This window comes from Schistocerca cancellata, chromosome 2, assembly GCF_023864275.1.
Source record: "Schistocerca cancellata isolate TAMUIC-IGC-003103 chromosome 2, iqSchCanc2.1, whole genome shotgun sequence".
Lineage (NCBI taxonomy): Eukaryota > Metazoa > Arthropoda > Insecta > Orthoptera > Acrididae > Schistocerca > Schistocerca cancellata.
The window spans coordinates 479,646,012-479,673,390 of record NC_064627.1 but is presented as its reverse complement, the minus strand read 5'-3'; the positions used below and the strand labels follow the sequence as shown (position 1 = coordinate 479,673,390).

Sequence of the window (27,379 nt, the reverse complement as noted above, 5' to 3'; positions counted from 1 at the left end):
CTTGCATCTTGTGACATACTTTGAAGACAGAACCGTTGCTTCATAATCTTTCTTGCTTTGAAAAAGATTTCTGACACTTTACTTGAACAATATTTCCAACTACAGTATATGCATGGGCAAGTGAGTAGTGTGAGTGTTACAGTCACACGTGTTAAAAGACCCTTACAATTTTATGATCACTCTCTGCTAGTTTCTGTAATAACATCATTTGTTGTTTATAGTTTTCCTCAGATTATTATGTTTTTAGAACACTTACCTTCATACTTGAGCAGTCAGTATGTGTCTGCAACATGTGGAGCAACTGGGTTCGATTCTCAACAATGTGAAGCTTTTTTTTTTTTTTCCCTCCGAGCATGCGGTTAGGCAGGACCTTAAGAGAACAGCTTAAATTGCAACAGCTGAATATTTCTAATAAGCATGATTGTAAATTTCACTGCTGTGCACCAAAAATTTTGTGGGTGCATATGGCATTTCTCAAGAGCTCACCTTGCACCTTTTCTTGAACAATAATTATGCTTTTTGCAATGATTATTGCATAATTTATAATCTACGAAAAAACTGAAATAAATATGAAAAACTATCCATGAAGGTTGGTCTTTTTTAGCCTGTGTTACCCTTTAACATATATCAAGCACTGATGTGCTAGAAAAAAATTTAAATGATGGCATAAATGGCTGGTCTTCTGGGCCCAACAATTTTCCAAGTGGTTGGTCCTTATAGTGTTAAGTTTAGAATGAGATTCAAATGCTCCACGATTTAAGAAATTCACCTCAAATTCTCATGTGCAACATAATTCGTCTTTCTTAAAAGGAAATTTACTTTGAAGGTAATGCTTCTCAAACTACCATTCACAATATATTCCCGCAATCTGTCAGAAACATAAACAGTTGTGATGTCATGCTCATTGAAAGCAGTTTGTTGTTATGAAGTATTGCATATTATTTGCACAAACTAAATTGACACTCAGCATGTTGGCTGATAGGAGTGATCTGAAAGGCATTTCTCATTTACAGTCACTCCCACCAGCCATTGCACTGTGAACTTAGTTTTCAGTAACAGTTGTGTTCGTCCGAAAGCCTTTGACACATTTTGCTGTTGGCAGATGCTTGTACAAACAAGGTGTTGTAAATGGTGCATCTTCTTTACAACTAAACATTTATTTTGGTGTTGTTCTCTTGTTTATGTTTTATTGCTGCAGTAATATTCTGCAGTAATGACCTAAAGTCATTCTTTGTTAGAATATCAGTTCTTACCAGTAGAAATAAGAGAAATTTAACTGAAACTAAATAATGAAAACTTCCTGGATATATCCCAGATTTCCTGGGGTGTGTACGCCCTGTTATTTATCATCACTGAAAGATCTATTGACGTGCAGAATTTTAAAATAATGCTGGTTCCCATTAAACACTTCAGAACTTTTCAAGGCACATTAGACAGAGATAATATTTCATATTTATGCCCATTGTGGGATTCTGTCCTATAACCAGCTGGTTGTCAACAACATGCATTGACAAGTATGACTAACAGGGCCACAAGACAGATAATAAGAACTGGATAATGAATTAAATGGGCTGCTAGCTCGTTCCCCAACTAAGAACTTTGTTTCAAACCAAAACCTATATTTTGCTGTCGTGTTGTTAGAGAATATAAACAATTTGTAATTTCTTTTTTGCAATGTTTGTGTGTGGGTGGGGGGGGGGGGGGGGGGGGGGGAGGAATCAGCTCAAACTAAAACAGCTCATCATGTCTTTCACACAATACCAAGTGTTGATGGAAAGCATCTGTTTGTTTCTCATTACAAACCAAATTACTTTAAAGCAAAATTTTACATACCCATTTAGTAGAGTGATCCCAAATTAGTCTAGTGTGATACTCGTTTTATTGATATGTATTGACAGGGTCAGTAAAGGACAAAAAGTACACAGTACTCCAATACAGACAAGCAGCACTGTTGCATGGCAATCGAAGTCAGTGCAGGCCAGGGCAACACTGTCACTGCTGGAGTACTGGCTATTTTACATGTTTTACAGTCTCTGCTAATGTGTGTCAATAAAACAAATATCACACTAGATTTATTTGGGACTGCTCTATCACAAGGGTACACAGAATTCCGCTTTAAAATCATTTTGTTTGTTATGAGAAACGAACTGAATCTTTCTGTTGACATTGGGCATCTCATAAAAGAAGTGATGATCAGTATCTGTCTGGGTTGACTCCTGCTACACTCTGAAAAAATGAAATTGCAGATATCTGCCAAAATGTCACAGAAAATACTCCCAACAACTCTTAGGTGGGACACCTGCTATATGAGGTTGATTTTGCATATGCGCCTTATTTTCAGGACAGTCAGCCAATTACAGGGACAATGTTTCTAGAATATTTTGATATCCCTCTTTATCAACTGATGAAATCCAACATTACTTCATCAGGAAAATCTGACTGTTGTGATGACTGTTTATATCCACAGATCGCTTGTGAGTGATCAGTGTAGGTGATTGTCAAGGCATGCTGACACAGATTGTGTCCATGTCTGCACTAGTAGTGCTGCAGATCTCGCAGTAACCTAAAAAATCCAGCACGTTTTTCTGTCTCTTCTCACCATCAACATCTCACTTCCTTGCACCAATAACATTATAGCCAATGTCCTGGTTGAAGTTGTTCTCTCACATTCTGATTTATACTACTTATTTAGTAATAGAATCCCAGTCTGTAGAAGTATGAGATAATGTTTTAGTTTCATCAAACATTATCCTGTGTTTCTGAAATTTAAAATTTTCCTGGTGTATAGACTGTTCAATGAAATTTCATGTGAAACTCCAGATGCCGATAACATGCCACCACAATATTTCAGTATAGACTCCTCTTACCATCTTCAGGTGTATACGTTCCTCTGTTTATTTGTGAGACTGTGCTCAGAAACTGCAGATTTTTCACTTTCTCAATTTTTAAATCTGCCTTTGGTGTTCTCCAAGGCTTTCATTTTGTAATTTGATTCCTTATTTATAGTGTAAAAATATGATTTTTTTATGCATAAGTCTAGGCAGTTTCAAATTTTACAATACTATCTGAGATTACTGCTTAGGTTGTTTTCCTTTGCTGGCATTACCAATGCATATTTTAAACACTTTTCTCATTTTTGGTTCTCTGTCATGTTGGCCATTTTTTGGGAAAAATCTAGTTGCGGAGATCTGCTGGTGCAAGTTTAAAAATAAAATTACTTGTTAGCCCTCTTGACAGATTAACAATTCTGTGTATGATTCTCTCTCTCTCTCTCTCTCTCTCTCTCTCTCTCTCTCTCTCACACACACATTATCTTTGTTTTCGATTCTAAAACCCAATGTGAAGGAGGGCCCTTTTAAGTTATGCATTAACAGTTATCACAAGCAGCCACGGCAAGCTACTTCTATAAACTAAACTAACAACAAGTTATGACTGGTTCTAAGCTCTCACATTGATAATTGTTGGAATTACAGCTAAATTATTTTATATGGATATGCACTATGAGGAGAAAACCATCTACTTAAAAGAAAGCCAGTGCTCTACCTCTTACAGTACACTGCTGTTGATTCTGTATAACATTTCAATAATTGAGTGGGCTTCTGTACTAGAATCAGTTACGCTAAAGGTTTAGTGGGTATGGTGCCATATCATGTTGTAAAGCAACTATAAGTGTACGGAACTAACTTTTCAGCCATGGTTACAGTGGCCTCCTCCTGTATGAACTGATACAGTTCATTGTCCAGGGTCAGTTATCTTTTGTCATGACACGTCTTCTGAGCAGGACATTCCATCTCACAATTTTTAAAACCATTGACATTATTGGTCTCCTGTGCCAGAATGACTGGGAAAATTCATTCTAATTGATTTCATGTCATGGATAGAGTGGGGACCAGCAGATTTGCATTTCTTGCAAGTTTCCCTTCAGTATATCAATATTTTATGGTCCCGAGGACTCCTTCAGTGACATGGAGGTTTCCTACACCAGCAAAACTTATTATGCACCAACACTGACTCACTCACATGTTTTTCAGTTGGAGTTACCATACATTTTTCGTCTACAGTTCTGTATTCTTTTTACACCAGACGATGCCTCCCAGAAGATATAAGGATGTTAAACCAGTTTCATCATTAAAAACAACTCTTTTTCTGGACGTCTTACAGCATGATTTCGACTATCTCCACTAACACATTCTTTTGTGGTGAAGGTTTGTGAGCTGACTGTGTCAAAAAATATTTATTTGCTCAGTGTTCCCTCTCCTGCTCCAGGAGAGATCCTCAAAGCCTGTGGGGATAACTGGTAAATGCTACAATGTTACATGCTTTAAAATTGCAAAAATAATCCACAATCTACACGCTCAGCTAACCTGCAGTGATTTTGAAAACACATCAACTACTGTGACTGACCAGTGCATAGAGCAAATATGTTTGACACCCTATCAGCTGTGCTTAGTTGATACAAGGTTTGATACTTGCTAAGCAGTAGTTCATGCACTAACAGTAGGATGATTTGCCTTGTCTGTCAAGATTGGGCAGTATAGTTCAACACTTTGAAATTCTTTACAAGATTCTCGACAACTTGGCTATCTCTCTGAAGACAATTTCCCATCCAACTTGAAAAATACCATTATTACCAGAATAATTATAGTTTTTAGTAAAATCATAATTTCTTTATCATCTTTAGCAGTATTTTTTGCAAAATTGATGTCTGGTGATGAAGTATGCGAACTACCATACTTCATATAGTTTAATTTCTCTCATTGTGTTTTAGTTACTGTTGGGAAGTATTTATTGAATTTAGTGGTCAGTTACTTTAATGTTCACAACAGACTGTATGGTGTTTGATTTTCTAACTGTTTTTGTGAAGGATTTTGCAGTACTATTTATGGTGTACTGGCACATGAAACTTCAATTTCAGATGGTTACCTACTCTTCATCTGAGTTTCTACTGTAGTTATTCTTGGTACATTGTAAAGGAAAACTAGATCATAGTGGTTTAAGGAAAGTTATAGGAAACCACTGAATTTTTCATCTAATGTATGTCCTTTATAAACATCTTTCTATTGCTCATCATGTAAATTGATTGTGAATTTGTGACTAAGTAAGCTTTTATGGTTCTGTGAAATCTTATTGTTCCCTTTTTAGCTAACCTTACTGATGAGGATGATCTACTGGTGTCAATGGAAAAATAAATTTAAGAATCATTTAATAAAAAGCAAATAAACATCAGTATCTTCATACATAAAATATTATTCTTTCACCTTCTGAAAATAGATGTCACATACTCTAGTGTACAAAGGAAAAGTAACACATTTTACTTAACATCCTTTGTAAAAATAAACATTTCAAAAATACATGACATTAAAATATAATTAAGTAATGGCCTTACATACATGGGAAAGAAATCATTTTCTGTAGCCTCCCATCCTTTCCCTTCACAAACAATCTTTGGTATACAAGTCATACGATTCACAGTACCATTTAAAACGAAGAACTATAACAGGAATAATACTGACACAATGAGTAGAGTGCCAAGGTTTTCTGTAAATAACTTGTTCTACTCCAATCATAAAACAAAAATTACAGTGTATGTCATGTCATTCATAGAGGCACTGCAGTATTGTAAGTTGGAGAAAATCTACTTTTCCTTTATCTCATGTACAGAACTGTACTGAAACAAGAAAGTATAATAAACGAATTATTCTATAATCAACTGAAGCTGCATTATCCTATCACACATTAATAAAAGACACATTGCCTTTTTGTTCCAATCTTAAAAGTATTAGCACAAAATGTAGCTCCCTGGGAGTAAATTACGTAATTGTCATAATTAAAGGTAACTATGTAAATGTGAAATCTATTACATCTTGACAATAAAAAACTGATTCACTGCCATAAGGAATTAAGGAATAGTACTGTCTTTAATTTCTAATGAGAAACTCTGGAAACTTGCAGAAAATACTGCAATCAAAGCATTTTTACCCCTTCTTTGTAGTCAAGTGTTGTTCCCAAAAATTTACTACTATGCTCTCGCAACTATTTCAGATTTAAAGAATAAATAAGGAAACTGCTTGGACACTAAAACAATTTTAATAAATAATTATAGATTTGTATGGCATTAACCTCTGTTAACCATCAAACAATATTTATGGAATGGACAACGTTCCCCACATCATCTCGAAAAAATCTGAAAAAAAAAGTGTCAAATCAGAATCTAGTGTCAGTACATAATGAATTAGTGGGATGCTTGATTAAATTATATTAAGTATACATATTGAGAGTCATATGACCAAATGAAATACAGAGAAATTAAAATAATGATTCAGTTATTTTTTATGTGTTTTTTTACATGTTTTAATTTGTGCTTAATGTAAGAGGGAAATAAGAAATATGATTGTCCTCTCATTTAGCTCTCAGACCAGTTATGTGGAAGACAACATGAAATAGACACTAACATCTGCAGAGTTTCCCATAACTGGAAAACTACCATACTCAATATTTTAGTGTGAGGAACAATAAGCACTGACTACAATTTAACACCTGAGAATGTGCATTCCCAAAAGTGACAGTACTGAGATAAATAGTTGGAGAGTATTTCATTTCTAACCAAATGAAATTAATGAGTGTCAGTTGTGCTCGTGTACATGTGTGTGTACTTCACAAGAAGGTCTTTTGTGCACAAGCTAAAATATATAGCCATGTTTTTGTTGTGCCTGTTTGCAACTCAACAACTCCTCTATATAGCCCTCTATCCTTTTCCTAAAACTGTTGTTTTCCATCCTGGGCTTTTCATTGATGACTATTAACGCAATACATTTTTAAAAGTGTGTTGTTATTTAATCAGTGCTTCACAGTTTAACTTTTAGGTAGTTGTCATAAATCTAACACAAGCTCAACATTGGGAAACCAGACACTACCTGTCACAAGCTAGGATGAAGGGTGAGTGATACAGATGTAACACCTCTCAAAGAAAAACCTTGGTCCACTGGGCAGTACCTTGTAGTGATCACTTGTTAGGGTTACAGTTAAGATAGTCACTGTTTTTCAGGTTGTAAGAGGACCATTCATTCAATTGTTGACAAAGCAGAAGAATTTTCTCAAAGCCACCAGGCAGCATCTGTTTCCCAGGTTAAAGTGAGGTACCAACAGTGTCAGCTCCCTACGCTAAGGACTGCTAAAATAACCTCCAAAGCTGGTCCAGAAGCTACAAGGTGGCAGCCCCCCTCAGCCAGCAACCCTCTGGAAGAACATCACTTCATGCTTTCAAGTCTTGACTTGGAAATAAATGGAGTGATACTGATGACTCAGCTATGGCAAAATATAATGCATAGAAAATGGAGAATATTGTAAATACTGTATCATCACGTGAAACATACTAGACATAGCCCATGAAGAATGCCAGCTAGATAACATTGGCGAGAAATGGAATTTCAGTACCAGCAATTTCAGAAGCAAAAAGAATGTAAGAGGCTCAAATGAGACATAGAATTACTTACAGTTCAAAAGTGGAGTTGATCTCAGAAAATGAGCAAAAACTGCTGCTGTGATGATAGTATGGAAAGGCTTCAGGTCAGCCGTCCATGGCTACATTGGCTGAAGCAAAAGGATCATTCAGTTCAACTAAAATTATCATCAGGCTACACCACAGTGAATGAAGCCCATGTTCATGCTGAATGGGAAAAATTACAAGTTATATTGTGAAAAGAAAGATGATGAGACTTACCAAACAAAAGCGCTGGCAGGTCGATAGACACACAAACAAACACAAACATACACACAAAATTCTAGCTTTCGCAACCAACGGCTGCTTCGTCAGGAAAGAGGGAAGGAGAGGGAAAGACGAAAGGATGTGGGTTTTAAGGGAGAGGGTAAGGAGTCATTCCAATCCCGGGAGCGGAAAGACTTACCTTAGGGGGAAAAAAGGACGGGTATACACTCGCACACACACACATATCCATCCGCATATACACAGACACAAGCAGACATTTGTAAAGGCAAAGAGTTTCAGCACAGTAATGCAAGCCCTCTTGGGGAAGAGACACGCAATAATAATTAATAGTTACAGTGTAATTGATTTTTCTCTATCTAATCAACTCAGAATTATGAACACAATGTTAAAAAATAAAGTGAGCCACAAATATTCAGAGTCATAACAAAGTGGCTGATATGGTATTGGCTGCCAGAGTGTTTCACGGTCCTGAAATTAAATCCAATCACTGACAAAGCCCCATACAAATAAGACTAAGATGACAGAAAAATAAGAACAAGAAACTGCCAATGAACGAAGAACTGTCTTCCCCATAAGGCTTTTCAAACACTCCAATATAGTTTGGTTAGGTATACCAAAAAAGACTTGATGATCTCGTGAAAAACCACCTATAAAATGGAGCTCAAAGGAAGAATGCGAGGCCCTCCAATACATTCTAAGAGAAGCTGTCACTCAGGGCCTTGGCAGAAAAGCAAAATGCCACAGGAAGAAGGGACTGAGAAAATGGGATAATGGTGCTCAAAAGCCCATAAAGGACAGATGAGAACCATATGTGAAATACCAGTCAGCAGCAGAGGAAGAATATATAACAGAATGTCATTGGAAAAGAGCAATTGCTGGAAAAATGGGATAATGGTGCTCAAAAGGCTATAAAGGACAGATGAGAACCATATGTGAAATACCAGTCAGCAGGGAAGGAAGAATATATAACAGAATGTCATTGGAAAAGAGCAATTGCTGGAAAAAAAGTGTGGAAGAACAGAGTTGTGAAGAATTTGTGGCCCCTTTTGAATATGATATTTACAGCTCCCAACCACACACAATTAAAATTATTAAGGCTGGAAAGGTGAGATAAAACAGAATGTGAGAGTGAACCCTGTCACTTTATCTAAATGGTTACAATACTCTCAGAATCTATGGCCTCAAACATCAGTTCTCTCACAGTCCAACTCTCATGGAAATAATCAAGAGAAACCATCTCTAAATATGTACCTAAAGAAGTATTAAACAAAATAAAAAAGGCCCCAGGAGAAGATTCAGTCAGTCTAAAGCTGTTTAAATATGCAAGCAAGACATTTATAGATAGACTTCTTAAATATGATGCGGTCAGGAGATTATGTACATGAGAGCTGTACTATGTCAATTGCCATCCTCGGGGGAAGAAGAAAAAAAAAACAACTACCAAGAAAAAAGCCTATTGAGCTCACCATATAAAAATTTTGAAATTTTGCTAACACTGAAAATAAATTGTACAGACACTATAAACTCATCATAAGTGCATAAGTGAGCACCAAAAAGGCTTTTGAAAAGAAACTTTATGCTGTGATGGCTATGTTCCTTTCAAACTACTAATTGAAAAATATAGAGACTGTAACCTAGAAACACACACCACCTTCATCAACTTAAAAAAACTTTCAATAAAGTCAACAGAAACAAATTATTACATACTCTGGCAGACGATCATGTCTCCTGGCAGATTCTGGAGAACATGTACAAAATTTACACAACAGATCAATGAAACTAATAAATTCTAACAACAGTTTGGATGACTGACTGATCTCGCCTCGTAACCTCAAACAGAATGGCCTTGCTGTGCTGGTACTGCGGATGGCTGAAAGTAAAAGGAAACTGCAGCTGCAATTTTTTTCCAAGGGCATGCAACTCTACTATATTGTTAAATGATGGCATCCTCTTGGGTAAAATATTGTGGAGGTAAAATAGTCCCCCATTCAGACCTCCAGATGGGGACTACTCAGGAGGATGTTGTCATCAGGAGAAACAAAACGGGTGTTCTACAGATTGGAGCATGGAATGTTAGATCCCTTAATTGGGCAGACAGTTTAGAAAATTTAAAAAGGGAAATGGATTTTTTGAAGTTAGATACAGTGGGTAATAGTGACATTCAGTGGCAGGAGGAACAGGACCTCTCGCCAGGTGGATACAGATTTATATACACAAAATCAAATAGGAAAAATGCAGGCATAGGTTTAATAATGAATACAAAAATAGGATAAAGGGTAAGGAACTATGAACAGCATTGTGGATGCATATCATACCCTATATGGACAAGCCCACATCTAGCAACAGAAGTACAGTTTATAAAGCAACTAGCTCTACAGGTGATGAAGAGATTGAAGAAATGTATGATAACGTAAAAGGAATTATCCAAACATTTGACAGAGATGAAAATTTAATTGTGGTGCCAGACTGGAATTAAACTGTGGGAAAACAAACAGAAGTAAAAAATAGTAAGTGAATATGGAACGGAGGAAAGAATGAAAGAGGAAGCTACATGGTAGACCTTTGTGCAGAGCATAATTTAATCATTGGTAACACTCGGTTTTATTGGTTTAAGAATCATGAAAGGAGGCTGTGTACATGGAAGAGTCCTGCAGACACTGGAAGGTTTCAGATTGATTATATAATGATAACACAGATATTTCAGAACCAGATTTTAAACTGTAAGACATTTCCAGGGGCAGATGTAGATTCAGATCACAATTTATTGGTTATGAACTGTAGATTAAAACTGTAGGATTGCAAAAAGGTTGGAAATTAAGGATACAGAGCCTGGATAAGTTGACAGAATGAGAGGTTGTCAAGATTTTCAGAGGGGGCATTACACAACAACTGGCTACAACAAGGGAAAAGAATACAGTAGAAGACAAATAGGTAACTTTGAGAGATGAAATAATGAAGGCAGCAGAGAATCAAAAAGGTAAAAGACAAGGCCTAGTAGAAATACTTGAGTGTTACAGGACATTTTGAATTCAACTGGTGAAGGGAGAAAACCTAAAGATGCAGCAAATGAAGCAGGCAAAAAGGAACACAAAGGTCTAAAAATTAAGATGGATAGGAAGTCCAAAATAGCTAAGCAGGAATGGTTACATGACAAATATGAGGAGTTAGAAGCACATTTTGCTAGGGGAAAGATTGATACCACCAACAGGAAAATTAAAGAGGCATTTGGGGAAAAGGGAAGCAACTGTACGAATATAAAGAGCTCAGAAGGAAAGCCAGTACTAAGCAAAGAAGGGAAAACTGAAAGGTGGAAGGAGTCTATAGAGGGCGTGTATAAGGAAGATGAATTTGAAATCAATATTACTGAAAGGGAAGAGGAATTAGATTAAGATGAGATGGGAGATGTGATACTGCAAGAAGAATTTGATATAGCACTGAAACACCTAAGTCAAAATAAGGCCCATAGAATGTACATTCTCTCAGAACTACTGCGCAAGACAATCTTGACAGAAGTATTCCATCTGGCGTGAAAGATGTATGAGACAGGCAAAATACCCTCAGATTTCAACAGTAACATAATAACTCCAATTCCAAGGAAAGCAGGTGCTGAAAGGTGTGAATGTTGCTGAACTATCAGTCTAATAAGTCATAGCTGCAAAATACTAAAATGAATTCTTTGCAGAAGAGTGGAAAAATTAGTAGAATCTGATCTTGGGGAAGGTCAGTTTGGATTCTGAAGAAATGTAGAAATACAAGAGGCAATACTGACCCTACATATCCTCTTAGAAGATAGGTTAAGGAAAGGCAAACCTACAATTATAGTATTTGTAGACTTAGATAATTCTTTGAAATTCTGAAGGTAGCAGGGTAAAATACAGGAAGCAAAAGGCTTGGTTGGTTCGTTTAAAGAGGGGGGGGGGGGGGGGGGGGGGGGGAGGGACCAAACTCCTAGGTCATCAGTCTCTTGTTCTGATTAAAATAATTCCACAAGGGTGGGAGTAAAACAAATGAGACATACAGCACAATACTGGAAGAAAGAAAAAACCACAAGAATGTCAGAAGAGCAACAAACACTAAAATGGACAAAATTGGACAAGAAAACCACATATAGATGCAAGAGACAGATAGAAGAAAGTAAAACAAGAGAGCAGGTGACCATGGCTGACTCATCACAAGAATAAAAAGGATAATCCAGCCACTCTGCGACACATTAAAACCTCCAGCCTGAAAGCACTAAGGTGGGGAACACAGAGGGAAAAAGGACATGTGTTAAAACATATCAAACGATAAAACCCACGATCATGTATGAAATGTATAACTAAAATAGCCGATGAGGTGTTTTCAGCTAAAATTAATGGTAACAAGTCCAGTAACTGAAGATTCCGTCACATGGCAGCCAAAGAATGACAGCTCAAAAATATATGGGCCACTGTCAACCGGGCACTGCACTGACACTGGTAGGTCTTCACGGCACGGGAGATAGCCGTGGGTCACCCAAGCGTGGCCAACGCAGAGCCAACAGAGAACCACAGAGTCCCTGCAAGAGGCTCGCAGGAAGGACTTCCATGCATTCATAGTCTCCTTAATGGCACGCAGTTTCTTCTGTGTACTGAGATTATGTCATTCTATCTCCCAAAGCTGAAAAACTTTGTGGTGTAATAACGAATGCAGGTCAGTTATGGCGATGCCAATCTCCAGAAGCGGTTTCGGTGTAGCCTGTTTGGCCAGCCTGTCAGAAAGTTCATTGCCTGGGATGCCAATGTGTCCTGGCATCCAGACAAACACCACTGAATGACTCAACCACTCCAGGGCATAGATGGACTCCTGGATGGTCACTATCAAAGGATGGCAAGGGTAGAAGACCACTCAAGGAGTCAAGACAGAGAAGAAAAGAGTCACCAGGACATGAGCGGATGTGTTCAAGAGCACAAGATATGGCAACCAGCTATGCAGTGAAAACACTGCAGCCATCTGGCAAAGAGTGCTGTTCAATATGTCCTCTGTGAAAACAAGTGATGCCAACATGACCATCAGCCATTGAGCCCCCAGTGTAAACCACTTCAGAGCCCTGAGACATTGCAAGACTCAAAAGGAAGTGACAGCGGAGAGACGCACGGTTAATTGAGTCCTTAGAGCCATGTGATAGGTCCAGGCTGCTAGCCTACGTTCACACCATGGAGGGGTATGTGAATGGAGCTTGAGTAGAGGTGGTAAGGGGAAGGACTCGAGTTCCAATAGGAGGAGTCTTCGCAAACTGCAGTTGTAAGCCCTGACCTGGGCCTCCGATGCAGGAGACGATCCGCCATGTGTGGGAAAGGGAGATGGTAATATGGATGCTCAGGAGAGCTACAAATGTGTGCAACGTAACTGGCCAGCAGTTGTGCATGCCTAACCTGCAGTGGAGGGACTCTGGCCTTCACAAGGATGCTGGTCACTGGACTTGTCCTAAAAGCTCCTGTCACTAGGCGAACGCCAGAGTGGTGCACTGGGTTGAGTAAATGCAACGGTGAGGGTGCCGTCTAACCATAAACCACACTCCCATAGTTAAGGCAGGATTGAACAATGGTGCTGTAGATCTGCAGCAGCTTATAGCGAGCTGCACCGCAGCTGGTGTTGCTCAGGCAGCGGAGGGCATAGTGGTGCCGCTACCACTTCCACTTAAGCTGATGAAGGTGAGTAAGCCAAGTCAATCTGACATCAAAAACCAGTCCTAAGAATCAATATGTCTCCACTACCATGAGTGGATGATACGTCTCCACTACCGTGAGTGGATCATCATTAAGAGTAACATTCTGGTTCCAGATGAATGGTACGACGCCGACAGTAATGCGTGACACACAACTTCGCGGCTGAAAACTGGAAACTGTGAGCTAGAGCCCATAACTGTGCCTTGTGGATGGCTCCCTGTAGGTGCCGCTCAGCAACACCAGTACTGAAGCAGCAGTACGAAATGCAAAATTCGTCTGCACACACAGAAGGTGAGACCGACAGCCCCACAGCTGCTGCTAGACTGTTAATGGCCACTAAAAATATAGACACACTCAATACAGAACCCTGTGGGACTTCATTCTCCTGGATATGGGGGGGGGGGGGGGGGGGGACTATGAGAGGCACCCATTTGCACACGGAAAATATGAAGCGACAGGAAGTTTTGGATAAAAATCGGGAGTGGGCCCCCAGGCATATGATGTCGCCAGGTTGTGTCATACGCTTTCTGTAAATCAAAAAATTGGCAACCAGTAGTTGGTGCCTGGAAAATGCTAGAGCAACCGTGGCGGAAACTGCCTAGGAATGGAGCCATTAGGTCCTGTGACTGCGGGAGCCAACACAACTGCCGACTTACCGTATGTTCTAACAGCTTATAAAGAATGTTGGTGAGGCTGATGGGCCGACAGCTATCTACATCAAGCAGGTTTTTACCGAGTTTGAGCACTGGAATGATGATGCTCTCCCGCCATTGCGATGGAAAGGTGCCATCGCCCCATTTCCGGTTGAAGATGACGAGGAGATGTTGCTTGTAGTTGAATGAGAGATGTTTAATCATCTGACTGTCGATCCGATTGGGCTCAGGAGTTGGGTTGGGCAATGTGCAAGGGCACTGAGGAGCTCCCACTCCATAAATGGGGTATTACAGGGTTCACTGTGGTGTGTAGTGAACGAGAGGACTTTCTTCTCCATCCGCTGTTTGAGGGTGTGAAAGGCTGGGGAGTAAATCTCTGATGCAGAGGCTTGAGCATAGTGCTCAGCAAAGTGCTCGGCAACAAGTCTGATCATCCAGACTTGGGAAGGTGATGCATGGTACCCAATGGTCAAAACATACCTCTCTCAACACTCCTGCTTCTGTCTTTTTACAAGCTGGCGAATGCGGGCATGGAGCCATTTAAAAGCTATTAGGTGCTCTAGGGAAGGGTGTTGCTTACCTATGTTGCTGTGGAGCCCACCTATGCTCTTTAATGGCCTCAGCAATTTCGGGAGACCACGGAGGTACTGTCTTTCACTGGGGGCACCCTAAGGAACAAGGGATCATGTTTTCTGCCACAGAAACAATTGTTCTAGTGGCCCGTTCAACTACCACATCGATGGTACCATGTGGGAGAGATTCAACAGTGACAGCAGAGGTGAAAGCTTCCCAGTCTGCCTTTTTTTAAAGCTCATCTGGATAGGCATCCATTAGCATGATGCAGGGGGAGTGACAGGAAGATGGGAAACTAGTCAATATGACACAAGTCATCATGGGCTCTCCAGTGGACAGATGGAAGAAGTCCTGGGCTGCAGAGGGATAAATCAATGGCCAAGTAAGTACCATGAGCTACACTGAAATGTGTGGCGGACCCAGTATTTAGGAGGCAGAGGTCGAGTTGTGACATTTTAAATTTTTTTACATCTCTCCCTCGACCAGTAAGCATGGTGCCACCCCATGGGCGTTAAAGTCTCCCAAAAGTACGAAAGGTTTAGGGAGTTGATGAATCAGTGCAGCCAATACATTCAGTGGTACTGCAGATCTGGAGGAAGAAATATGTTGCAGACAGTTTGTTTCTGCATCATCATCCTGACAGCCACAGCTTCAAGAGGATATACAAAAACTCCATCTGATACTCTATTATATTCCCTATGGTTCTTGTAACATCCGCTATACCTGCTGAGGGCAGGAACCAGGTTTCCTGCAGGGCAATGTAGAAAGCAGGTGTAAAGCTCAACAGCTGCTGTAGTTCAGCCAGGTGGTGGAAAAAAACCACCACAATTCTACTGGAGGATGATGTTATCATGAGGCTGGGATGACATAAAATGCTCAAGGAGTCAGTTTACACCTCTGGGTCACCTGGTGCCACCGACTGAGTACCCATTGTGTCTGGGGGTCCAGTGAGATCTAGGTCCTCAGTGGGTGCCAGAATCTCCACCTCATCCACAGACACAAAGCTTGTAGGTAGCAGTGGTGCGGGTGCCAGCATAATGTCTGCGTTTTTGGGGGTCTTCTTCTTTTTGGGTTTCTCTCACTGTTCCTTAGGTTTTTTCTGGCTGGAAGGGCTTGACTGAGAAGGACCGTGAAGCCCTACAACCAGTTACCTGTGGGTTCTTCAGCCACTGGCGGGTGTCTGCTTTGCCACCGTTAAGAGCGTGGGAAGGGAGGGAGCCAAGGGACCCCTTCCTAGTAAGAGAAGTTGAAGAAGAATGATGCTTTTCCAGCTGAGAAGTGGGGACTGATGTCCCCAATGGTTGTGGGGGCATTGCTCCCAAGTTAGGTGGTGCAGGAGCAACAAGGAGAGAAGTGCCCCCCACCATCAAGGGGTAGGTGTAGTCTTACGTCTCTGAGAGCCAACTGGAATTGGCAGAATGGATGGGGCTGGAACAGTAGTTATATTGGCAGTATAAGTTGATGTCATGCACACGGGATGGAGCGTTTCATATTTCCTATTAGCCTCAGAGTAGGTCAGTCAGTCCAGGATCTTGTATTGCATGATTTTCTGTTCTTTTTGGAGAATCCTGCAGTCCAGTGAGCAAGGGGAATGTTATACTTTTGTGCATTAAATTAAGCTGTTGAACACTTAAGAGGCTGTTGATGTTTGACCACCAGCAAGTGACGGTGTAGTACACTTCACTTCATGGTGCGTCATCTGCCCAGATGCCACCCAATCTAACCAGGGGCCCTCCCCATGTGCGCCACCCTGGCGCAGCAAAGACCACCTGGCAAGATGGCCATTGCCAGGAATCCTGATGCCCCAGGGTGACAGGCCTCTATTCCTTGGCATTCGTGTGGAGTGAATGGCAAAGGCATCGACAGAGTGATCCCTGTGTAGTCAGCGGGGCTACAATCAACAGGGTACAAGGTGGCCCCACCACAACAGACTGGCTACCTTGTCAGATATGAGGTGCAGAGAAGTCCATTGTCATCATCGGTGCACAAAATGACACTGCATAGGGGATGGAGGAAGTCCACCCAGGATGGTGTCCTCGCCCAAGAGATGGAGAATGAGGGGAACTGCAAAGCCATGATGATAAAGGATGCTGAATGTTTCAATGCATGATGGACACAATGCACCATCTAAGGTGCCCTTCTTCAATTGGCTTGCTCTTCAGGAAAATTTGGAAAAATAGAGGTCAAACCCTACAGGGGACCATTACATAAAGGCCAAAATGTATGTCTCTTACAACAGGCATGAATACCTTGGGTCTATTCTAACCCCAGGACCTGCAGGGGGCACGCAAAAAGCTCTTTACAACTTGTACAGAAATCAGATGCCAATTATAAGAGTCAAGAGTGAAAGGGAAGCAGTGGTTGAGAAAGGAGTGAGACAGGGTTGTAGTCTATCACTGATGTTATTCAATCTGTACAGTGAGCAAGCAGTAAAGGGAACCAAAAAACATTTGGAGCAGGAATTACAGTTCAGGGAGAAGAAGTAAAAACTAGCATTGGTTTGCCGATGACTTTGTAGTTCTGTCAGAGGCGGCAAAGGAGTGGAAGAGCAGTTGAATGGAACAGACAGCATCTTGAAAGGCAAATATAAAATGAACATTAACAAATGCATAACAGGTATAATGGAATGTAATCAAATTAAAGCAGGTGATGCTGAGGAAATTAGATTAGGAATTGATACACTGAAAGTTGTGATAGTTTTGTTATCTGGGCAGCAAAATAACTGATGATGATCGAAGTAGAGTGGATATAAAATGTAGACTGGTGAGAGCAAGAAAAGCATTCTGAAGAAGAGAAATTTGGTTAACATCAAATATAGATTTAAGTGTTTGGAAGTGCTTTCTGAAGGCATTTGTGTGGAGTGTAGCCATGTATGGAAGTGAAACATGGACAATAAATAGTTTGGACAAGTAAAGAATGGAGCCTTTTGAAATGTGGTGCTCCAGAAAAATGCTGAAGATTAGACTTTGTAATTAATGAGGAGGTACTGAACAGAAGTGGAGAGACAATAAATTTGTGTCACAACTCGACTAAATGAAGGCATCAATTGAGAGAATATGTTCTGATACATCAAGGGGCCACAAATTTAGTACTGGAGGGAAGTGTGCAGGTTAAGAATCATAGAGGGAGATTGAGAGATGCATACAGTAAACAGATTCAGGAGGATGTAAGTTTCAGTAGTTATCCAGAGATGAAGAGGCTTTCACAGGATAGAATACCATGGAGAGCTGCATATGACCCACCTTTGAACTGAAGACCACAATAACAAAAAATAGTGTCTACCAACACAAAAAACTGTTTGAATTGTCATAAGATTGACTGCTTCTTCTTCTTCTCCCTAAATGTCCACAAAATAAAGTGGATCGGTATTAACATAAATTGTGATGGTCATTTTAAGACTTGTGCCCCTCACTCACAAATAATATTAGTGTGTGTGTGTGTGTGTGTGTGTGTGTGTAACACTTTACTTACCAGTTTACAATTTTAATCCAGTATCAAGCCCAAGTGTCTGTTTCATGAGCTCATATGTTGCAAACGATACAGCAACCATAGGTATAGCTCGCATATAGTTAATGCTCATGCCACGGTATAGGCCACGGAGTATACCGTTTTCTCGATATATGAGCAAAAGTGTCTTGCTCATGCCCATCCTGCAAAATAATTACTTAGCATTAAAGCATGCTTGTGTTTTTGAGACACACAGTGAGCAAAAAAAAAGACATTAATATTAATCCTCTGTGTTACTTGCTCTCACCATCCCCATTGCCACTTCTATTTTTTCCTTAGTTTTGATACACCCAAAAACAAAAATTTTACTGCCCATTCATTTAAACTGGTTCTAGTCTGATGGACAGAAACCACCAATAAGTCTACAATGCAGTGTAATTACATCCATTTTTTGTCAGTTTTACTGAGGACACAGACAAAGTTTTAGGCCTTCATGCTGTAGGTCAAGAGCAATACCTTCTCAATGTCATACTGCCCATGTTGTCTGTGTTCTCTCACCCACTCACTCTCTCTCGTTCCCGAGTGTTTCTATCCATATAATTATATATAGCTTCAATATCTAACTAATGCTTCACAAAAACAATTTTGTCTGTAATTAACCTTGAGATATTGAACATGTTAACACTAAGTAGTCACAAATTGCATATCTAATGAATTAATACCAAAATTATGTTCTTAAATTATTAACTTCAATGTCAATTCTGAAAGGACTGGCCTAGTCTCACAAATCATAAAAGTGGCACTTTGAGCTTTCAGAGCATCCAGTTTAGGAAAATATTTTTGTTTTATCAAGACATTTTCTACATTAGCTGTAGCTTACAAGACTGTCAGTACCCATTATTATTGAAACCATCTTATGGTATACTACAAAAGCTGCAAAAAGAAATAAGTCTGTGTACACAGATAATAAATGACAACAGCTGTCACGTATTCATTTGTCATTTACTTCATTATTTTCCCATAGCCCTGATTTCACTGGCAGCAGACTGATGAAATAAACATAAAGGAGCTAGTTGCTTACATTGGTGTGGGGCAAAAATCCTTTTACAGCTATTCTGAAAGTACAAACATTTCTTTAAACACAGAGTAATTATATTATATGCTCTGGACCACTTATATTTTCATTCTACTATTTCCAATGATATTCTTACATACAGTGTTATATATGCAACTATTGTTCATCTACCTAAGTTAATAATATAGGTCCTTATGATGATATATCTCACTTAGCAGAAAAAGCAACTACATTTCTAGCTATGTTTTACAGTTACTGTTAGTGTGTAAATATATCCTTGACTACTTCATATTTGAATATTTCAACATTAACTGATGTAAAACTTTCCATTTGTTGCAAAAATGACAGAGTATTTTAATATTTACATTATTACCAAGTACTGACAGAACCAGAAACCATGTATTTACATAATTTACAGGAAAAGTGTATCTGACTAACATGTTTCCAAGAATGTTATCACTAAAACTGTGTGTCCCAAAACACCAGTTTCCCATAATTTCCATGCATATCATTTTCTGAGACTTTTTATTCTGTTGATTGATTTTTCATCTGAGAAAATAAAGGTTTCATCACAGATCACAACATGTTCCAAATATTCCAATAGGCTGTGACTTGTCTTTTCTAAATAAATGAGATTGATTTTTACTGACACATTCTCTTGCTTCTGCTTGGAGACAGCATTTTGTGAACCATGAGTGAGTGAATCGTATTCATGTTCAAAACAACACATGTAATGCTGTGTACAAGCTAATGTAATGAACTTACTTGAAATTCAGTTTCACTGTTTCTCATAAATCTATTGTGAAGTTCTTACAAATGTGCTTGCTACTTCCATCAGTGGTGGCAGCAGATGCACAGCCCTATAAGAAATTTTCCATGCTTATGGAACCACAGCTACCACACAAAAACTTTTGATCTCCGTATTATTTCTCTTACATAGCCTTCTGTGATAATTTGTAAATAAACATAACCTTGATTTGTGAAGCAATAAGGAGAACCAACTGTTTGTACTCTTGTTGTTGTTGTTGTTGTTGTTTGTGGTGGTGGTGGTGGTGGTAGTGGTGTTGGTCTAGCGATGGGGACCAAACAGCATGGTCATCGGTCTGTTTGTACACTATTCAATAAATGAAATTTTCAAAGCCAAGTTCACAATGTCTCGCCTTCAGCATCGATTACTTGATCGATAACAACAGTATGCACTACTCCCTATCACCTGAATGCCTTCTCTGGTAGTGTAGTCATATAAAAAATTCCCAATGGTAGTCATCCTTGCCTACGAAACAATTTCAAGGAACATTTAAACCTACCACTAAATATTTCAGCAGTGCATGTAATAAGTATTCTCAGCAGAGATTAATTTCATGACAAGTAACAACAAAAGCCTGTGAGAATTCAAGTTTTCTCGGCATAGCACATAACTTTGATATTTCAGGGTTTGTAGCTGCTGTAACTACCAATTTTGTGGGTGCGCCACTTCATAGTTTGCACGTGAAGTCTGTGCTTTATTTGGTCACTAGAGGCCACCCGGCCTGCTAATACAACAGCGGCTGCATGCGCAACCTACTGGCTGTGCTCCCTGTTGAACTAAGAATATATAGGCCAGAGTGCAAGACTCTGCTGGCCACTTGTGTATTGTTATTTGTATTGTACTTTGTCTTTCATGTGTGTGTACTGTTCAAAAAATAAATTACAGTGTCCTATGGATAGAACAGTAGCCATGTATACATGGCTTGGAATTTTAGTATGGGGAACTGTCACATTAATGTGCTGCCTATGTTCAATGTCAATGTGCAATAACCACTCACGGCTCACAGGTGGCAGCACTACCAGTGGAGGGCATATAAAGAATGCCTGGAGAATGTGGAAAACAGTACAGTTTATGGCTTAATGCAGAAATGGACCAATTTATATGATGTCCAAAACAGCAGGATCATTGGCTTTCAGGCCAAGGTTGAAAGCATTTCCTATATGGAAACTGTTCACATGCCACCATGGTTAAAGTATACTGTGGATGGCACAATGGCACTGTCCAAAAACAAGGACCATAGATGACACAGATGAATGATAGCTGTGGAGACATTTATGGGTGAATAGATGTGAAACTGTTTAGCGACTGACTGGCCGCATGAACCAAGAGACTACCAACAGAGTCTCCTCAATGACAGTTCAGCAAACATTGCTGCATATGGTCCTCTGCAGCAGGCACCTGGTTCATGCACCCATGCTGACTGCCGTTCACTGGCAATGAAGGTCAGAAATTGCACACCAATACCACACCGGGACATTCACTGAGTGGTGAAAGGTGGTCTTTTCAGATGAATCACATTTTATGCTCCAGATGGCTGTTGTCATGTGTGGCATGACACATCTGGAGGATGGAACATTATGGTCTGGGGAATGGTTTTGTGGCATTCCCTTGGTGATTTCATTACTCTGGAAGGCACAATTGATCAACCCAAGTATGCATCTATCTTTTGGTACCATGTTCACCACTGCACGCAATTCATTTTCCGGTGGCAGCTACCAGCAGGACACTGCAATGTGTCACAGAGCTTGAAATGTGTGTACATTGTGCAAAGAGAGATATCGTGAGTTTGCTATACTCTCCTGGCTACCAAATATCTCAGATTTAAACTCAATCAAGGGTCTACGGGACCACCTTTGTCGGGCTGCTCTCACCATGGATCCTCAACCAAGAAACCTACTGCAGTTGGCAGCAGCACTGGAGCAAGCACGGCTCCACGTACCTGTCAGTACCTTCTAGAATCTCATTGATTCTTTCTGCACATCTTGCAGCAGTCTACACTGTAAAACGCACTTATTAAGGCTTTGGGCAAGTGGTCTCATTAATGCTATTGGAGAAAGTATTTATTTACAACTTCTATAAAACACACACTTGTTTCAAAGTTTTATTGTCCTTCATAGTAGTCACCAGCATTGTGTGTAACCCATTACCAGTGATAAAGAAGTCATACGATACTCTTAGCAGTGGTTAGCACACTGGACTCACATTTGGGAGGATTATGGTTCAGTCCTGCGTCTGGTGATCCTGATTTAGGTTTTCCGTGATTTCCCTAAATCCCTCCAGGCAAATACTGGGATGGTTCCTTTGAAAGGGCACAGCTGACTTCCTTCCCCATCCTTCCCTAATCCAAGAGACCGACAACCTCTCTGTCTAGTCTTCTCCCCCAAAAAACAACCCAACAACTACCTTAGCAGTGTAAGTTGCATTTATAGTTCGATTGAAACAGTCTATTGCCTCAAGGATCTCTGTAACAAGTCTGAAGCAAAAGTGATGAAGGGCTTCCCTTCAATTAAGAAATTAAGTTGAAGTCACAAGAGCTTCACTCCAGGGAGTTAAACACTTCTCAGCCTGTTCATATTTGGAACACAGCAAGTGACCAGCTTAGAGAAAGAAGCAGTGTTACTTTCTATAGGATCCACCCATTACTTTGCAGGATGATGCTTGGGAGCATGTGGTGCAAATTATGGCTGATTTTTTTGCTTGGAAATGATGTACCACCCACCACTCTCTACAGACTTAAACCCTTGGGACTTCAAATTGATTTCTAAACTGAAGGAAGTTTTCCATGGTATTCATTTCAGAACTGTTACAGAGACTTCTCAGGCAATAGACCACTCTACTAACTATCAACACAACTGGTGCTGCTAAGGTTATCCTACAACTTCCACATCACTGGAAATGGGTTATAAACAACGCTGGTGATTACGCAGAATGACAGTAAAACTTTGAAATATGTATCTATTTTGTATAACTTGTAAATAAATAGTTGCCAGTGTGGAAGTTCCAGCCCTCATATATGTCATTCTTGCCTGTAATATTTCAACAGGTTCCTTACCTGTCTTCATAAGATATGTTGTGTGCAGTCTCTGTTGCTCACTGTTTTAATTCCAATAAAACCATCATCTTTACAGTTTTTGCTTTTATAACAACAATTGTGTCCTGGCATCAACTTCTGTTGCGAGTGAGCTTCCAAGATATCTGCCATATCAGATAGATACTACTGTTGCTGACATATAAGCAAACTGAGTGCTGATGCCAAACTTTTGGTTAAGCCACATCCTCTCTTAATTAAATTATTCAAACACACTATTACCTTCCCTTAGAGCCAAACTTGTGGGATGGTTTAGTAAATGAGGTGCTACAGCTTGCAAATGCCAGATGGATCAAATTTTAGCTAAAAAACAGCATGTGTATGGTTTTCAGTCAGCTTAGACCTTACTGAATACCATGTCAGCCCAGTACAGAGAATATGTTAGAATCAGACTTGCAACAGAACACCATTGTCAGCAGTAGGGAATCATTACTGTTACAAATGGTGGCTAACAATCTCTCAAGTTTGGTTGGAGCTATTACTGGTGGCAAATGAAATATGTGATCCGTATAACTGAGGAAGGCACTTAGGAAGTTGGATAAAACTGTAGTAAAAACTGATAATATCAGTTCTGCTGTAAACTCTGAAATGTGGAGACCATAACAGTAAAGTTCCCTCACTCCACTAATATGATCTCTGGGAATAGTTGGCTGATTTGTATTTCTGCAAATGCTCATCTTTGTATTCTGCTCTCATACCGATGACTTAATATTGTTTTTATTTTATTTTATTTTATTTTATTTTTTTTCATGAGAGGATTATCTGATAGACTCCTAACTCATCCTGGTCTTGCTTGCTAACCATTCTATTGTGCTCATGTGGAGCTCTTAGAAAATATAACTTTCTTCCCATAATTAAAACTTTGTCCTTCTTCTTCTGTAGGTGCTAAATATTTCATCTGTTTTCCACAGTGTTTCATTTCTACTTATTTTATCTGAATGGACCGTTTGTCTTTTTTCTAGGAATTTTTTTCATTTTTATGTCTGGCTCTGTACAAGGTCATATTTTTGTCTACTTTTAAGATCCTTCCAACTGATGAAATTGATCACTATTTTCATTTATTTTTCCATTACCAGGGATATATTGATTGTAGCTTTTAGTCACAACAAATAAATCCTCATCTGAAAGCCATGTAGTTGCACCAATATTGGCCCAGTCTTACATTCAAAATTTAAAAAGATATATTCCCTCATTAACTGAAGTGTTGTTTGTATTTTTTATCTACGTTATGTGAAGCACACCAGTCAAATGCTGCCACTGCATGATCATAACATGAATCATTAATTATTACAACAAAATGATTATTGGGGGTTAGGAAGTTTGTGGAAGACTGTTTTTCCCTCATTGACCCTTTCTGTAGACAAACAGAAGTAAGTATGCATGAGACTACTTTTCAAGGCTAAACCTAAATATTAAGAAACTTATTCAAGCCAAGTTCAATGGGGAGCATCACAAAAACACAATCCTGATGAAGACTCTTGCAACAGTGGCTGAAAGATTGGTCTATATTACAATATGGCTGGATGGATAAAAATCTGTTCACCAAGCGGCAGCAGAACACACACATAAAAGATGATATTATGAGAGGGAAAGTTGCTACTCACCATATAGTGGAGATTCTGAGTCACAGATACGCACAACAAAGATACTCTCACAATTTAAGCTTCAAGCCATTAAGGCTTCATCAACACTAGACACACACAAACACTCTCTCTCTCTCTCTCTCTCTCTCTCTCTCTCTCTCTCTCTCACTCTCTCTCTCTCTCACTCTCTCTCATGCAAACGCAACTCACACACACGACTGCAGTCTCAGGAAACTGAAACCACTAAAACTGTGCTTTCAGTTGCCTGAGACTGCAGTTGTGTGTGTGTGTGTGTGTGTGTGTGTGTGTGTGTGTGTGTGTGTTTGTGTGTGTGTGCGTGGGTGGGTGGGTGGGTGGGTGGGTGCGCGCGCGCACACGACGTGCACGCATGTGCGTGTCTAGTGTTGACAAAGGCCTTAATGATGGAAAGCTTTAATTGTGAGAGTCTTTTCGTTGTGCCTATTTGCAATTCAGCATCTCCGCTGTATGATGAGTAGCAACTTTCCTTCTCATATATTGTTACATTCCATCCTGGATTTTCCATTGTTTGACACCATAAAAGATGGTTGTAATTGGCCATCTTTTGGAGCCAGTGGCTCCTTCTTCAGGCAGAAGGGTTGATGGGGAAGGAAGAGGGGTGAAAGAAAAGGACTGGAGAGGTCTAGGAAAAGGGGTAGATTTTGGGAAAGTCATGCAGAACTGTGGGGCAGGGGAGACTTACCATATGGGATGAGAAGGAAATAATTTTGTCAATAACTGATTGTTTTTGTTTTTATAATATGGCTGGCATCACATACCCATGAAAGTTTTACTGAAGGCAACAACAGTAACAAAGCCTATTTTGACATCCTGATATACCATAAATACAGTGCTAATTGAATGTTTCTAACCACACATTTCAATAAAATTATGTTTTTAGCTTTGATCATTCATATAACAAGTTTCAAAATTAGGGAAAGTGTCAGCATTAAGACAAGTACTTCCAAAGTACCCAGAATTGACAAACCCACTAGAGGTTAATTACTTCAATTTTTTTTTCAAATCTTATGGTATTTGTCTAATAAAGTTTTAATTTTTATAATATGCTAATTTTAAATTGAAAAAGTCAATTTTTTACTGACTATGTTAACAAAAATGACATTTACATTGTTAGAAAAAAGCTATAAGAGCGTTAACACACCGTTTCTGTAGCAAAGTATAGCTTTTATTACTTATACTGTATGTAAGGGTCAAGAATGGTCACTTTAACCTGAAATCATTTGGTGCAGAAATCCAACTAAACATTAACCCCTTGACTGCAGTAGACACACTAATGCAAAGTACCATACTTCTCCCTTGGTGCTGTGGATCTCGTAACATGCACCAATCCGCCTTTCCTATGGTACTGTAGAGGTAATATATTCATGCTACCTCCTCAACCCCAACTGTGCCTATTGAGATGGTGCAGTCAGGTACATTCATGCTGTGAGTGTCTTAATATGGACACCTGTACTTCTATCCTGTTCCCCCAGTAGCTCTTCAAAGTTTAGGTGACTGAACTGGAATATTTGTGGGCATTTAATGGTGGTGTCTCCTGTTGAGGTTTTCAGTTTATCCTTGTAGTGACGAATTATCTAATTGGACACTAGAGTTTTGTACTCTTCATTGTGCTGTTCTACAAAGTAAATTTCAGTTGTGCTAGTAAAATGACAATCATATTTATGCAAAAGGAGAAGCCTAACGGACAGTAAAATTGACAGTGAGATTTATTTTTCAATATCAGAAACTGTGACACTCATCTAAGAATTTCAGAGTAATAGTTCTGAACCTTATGCTTCAGTGGGTGCAACATATTGCTCTATTTGTACAACAACTGATGTAGTTAATAGTTCTACAGAATCTGAAAAATCCAAAAAAGACGTAAATTCTTGGCACAGAATCATGCTTTACAACATATTTTAATCATAAAACAGTCATTTTAGTCCATTTACCCATGTACACTCCTGGAAATTGAAATAAGAACACCGTGAATTCATTGTCCCAGGAAGGGGAAACTTTATTGACACATTCCTGGGGTCAGATACATCACATGATCACACTGACAGAACCACAGGCACATAGACACAGGCAACAGAGCATGCACAATGTTGGCACTAGTACAGTGTATATCCACCTTTCGCAGCAATGCAGGCTGCTATTCTCCCATGGAGACGATCATAGAGATGCTGGATGTAGTCCTGTGGAACGGCTTGCCATGCCATTTCCACCTGGCGCTTCAGTTGGACCAGCGTTCGTGCTGGACGTGCAGACCGCGTGAGACAACGCTTCATCCAGTCCCAAACATGCTCAATGGGGGACAGATCCGGAGATCTTGCTTGCCAGGGTAGTTGACTTACACCTTCTAGAGCACGTTGGGTGGCACGGGATACATGCGGACGTGCATTGTCCTGTTGGAACAGCAAGTTCCCTTGCCGGTCTAGGAATGGTAGAACGATGGGTTCGATGACGGTTTGGATGTACCGTGCACTATTCAGTGTCCCCTCGACGATCACCAGTGGTGTACGGCCAGTGCAGGAGATCGCTCCCCACACCAAGATGCCGGGTGTTGGCCCTGTGTGCCTCGGTCGTATGCAGTCCTGATTGTGGTGCTCACCTGCACGGCGCCAAACATGCATACGACCATCATTGGCACCAAGGCAGAAGCGACTCTCATCGCTGAAGACGACACGTCTCCATTCGTCCCTCCATTCACGCCTGTCG

General features: G+C 39.9%; 1 protein-coding gene across 1 annotated transcript in view; it reads right to left on the bottom strand.

The window, feature by feature from the left end:
* Window positions 1-5,229: 5,229 nt before the first annotated feature.
* LOC126162001 (graves disease carrier protein-like) overlaps window positions 5,230-27,379 on the bottom strand; it is a 174,526-nt gene continuing 152,376 nt past the window's right edge. The window contains exons 7-8 of the mRNA XM_049918222.1: window positions 18,111-18,289; window positions 5,230-6,184 (exon numbers count right to left, since the gene is read on the bottom strand). Of these exons, the coding sequence (XP_049774179.1) occupies window positions 18,115-18,289 (175 nt within the window). The 3' untranslated portion in view covers window positions 5,230-6,184; window positions 18,111-18,114. The remainder of the gene's footprint in view (window positions 6,185-18,110; window positions 18,290-27,379) is intronic.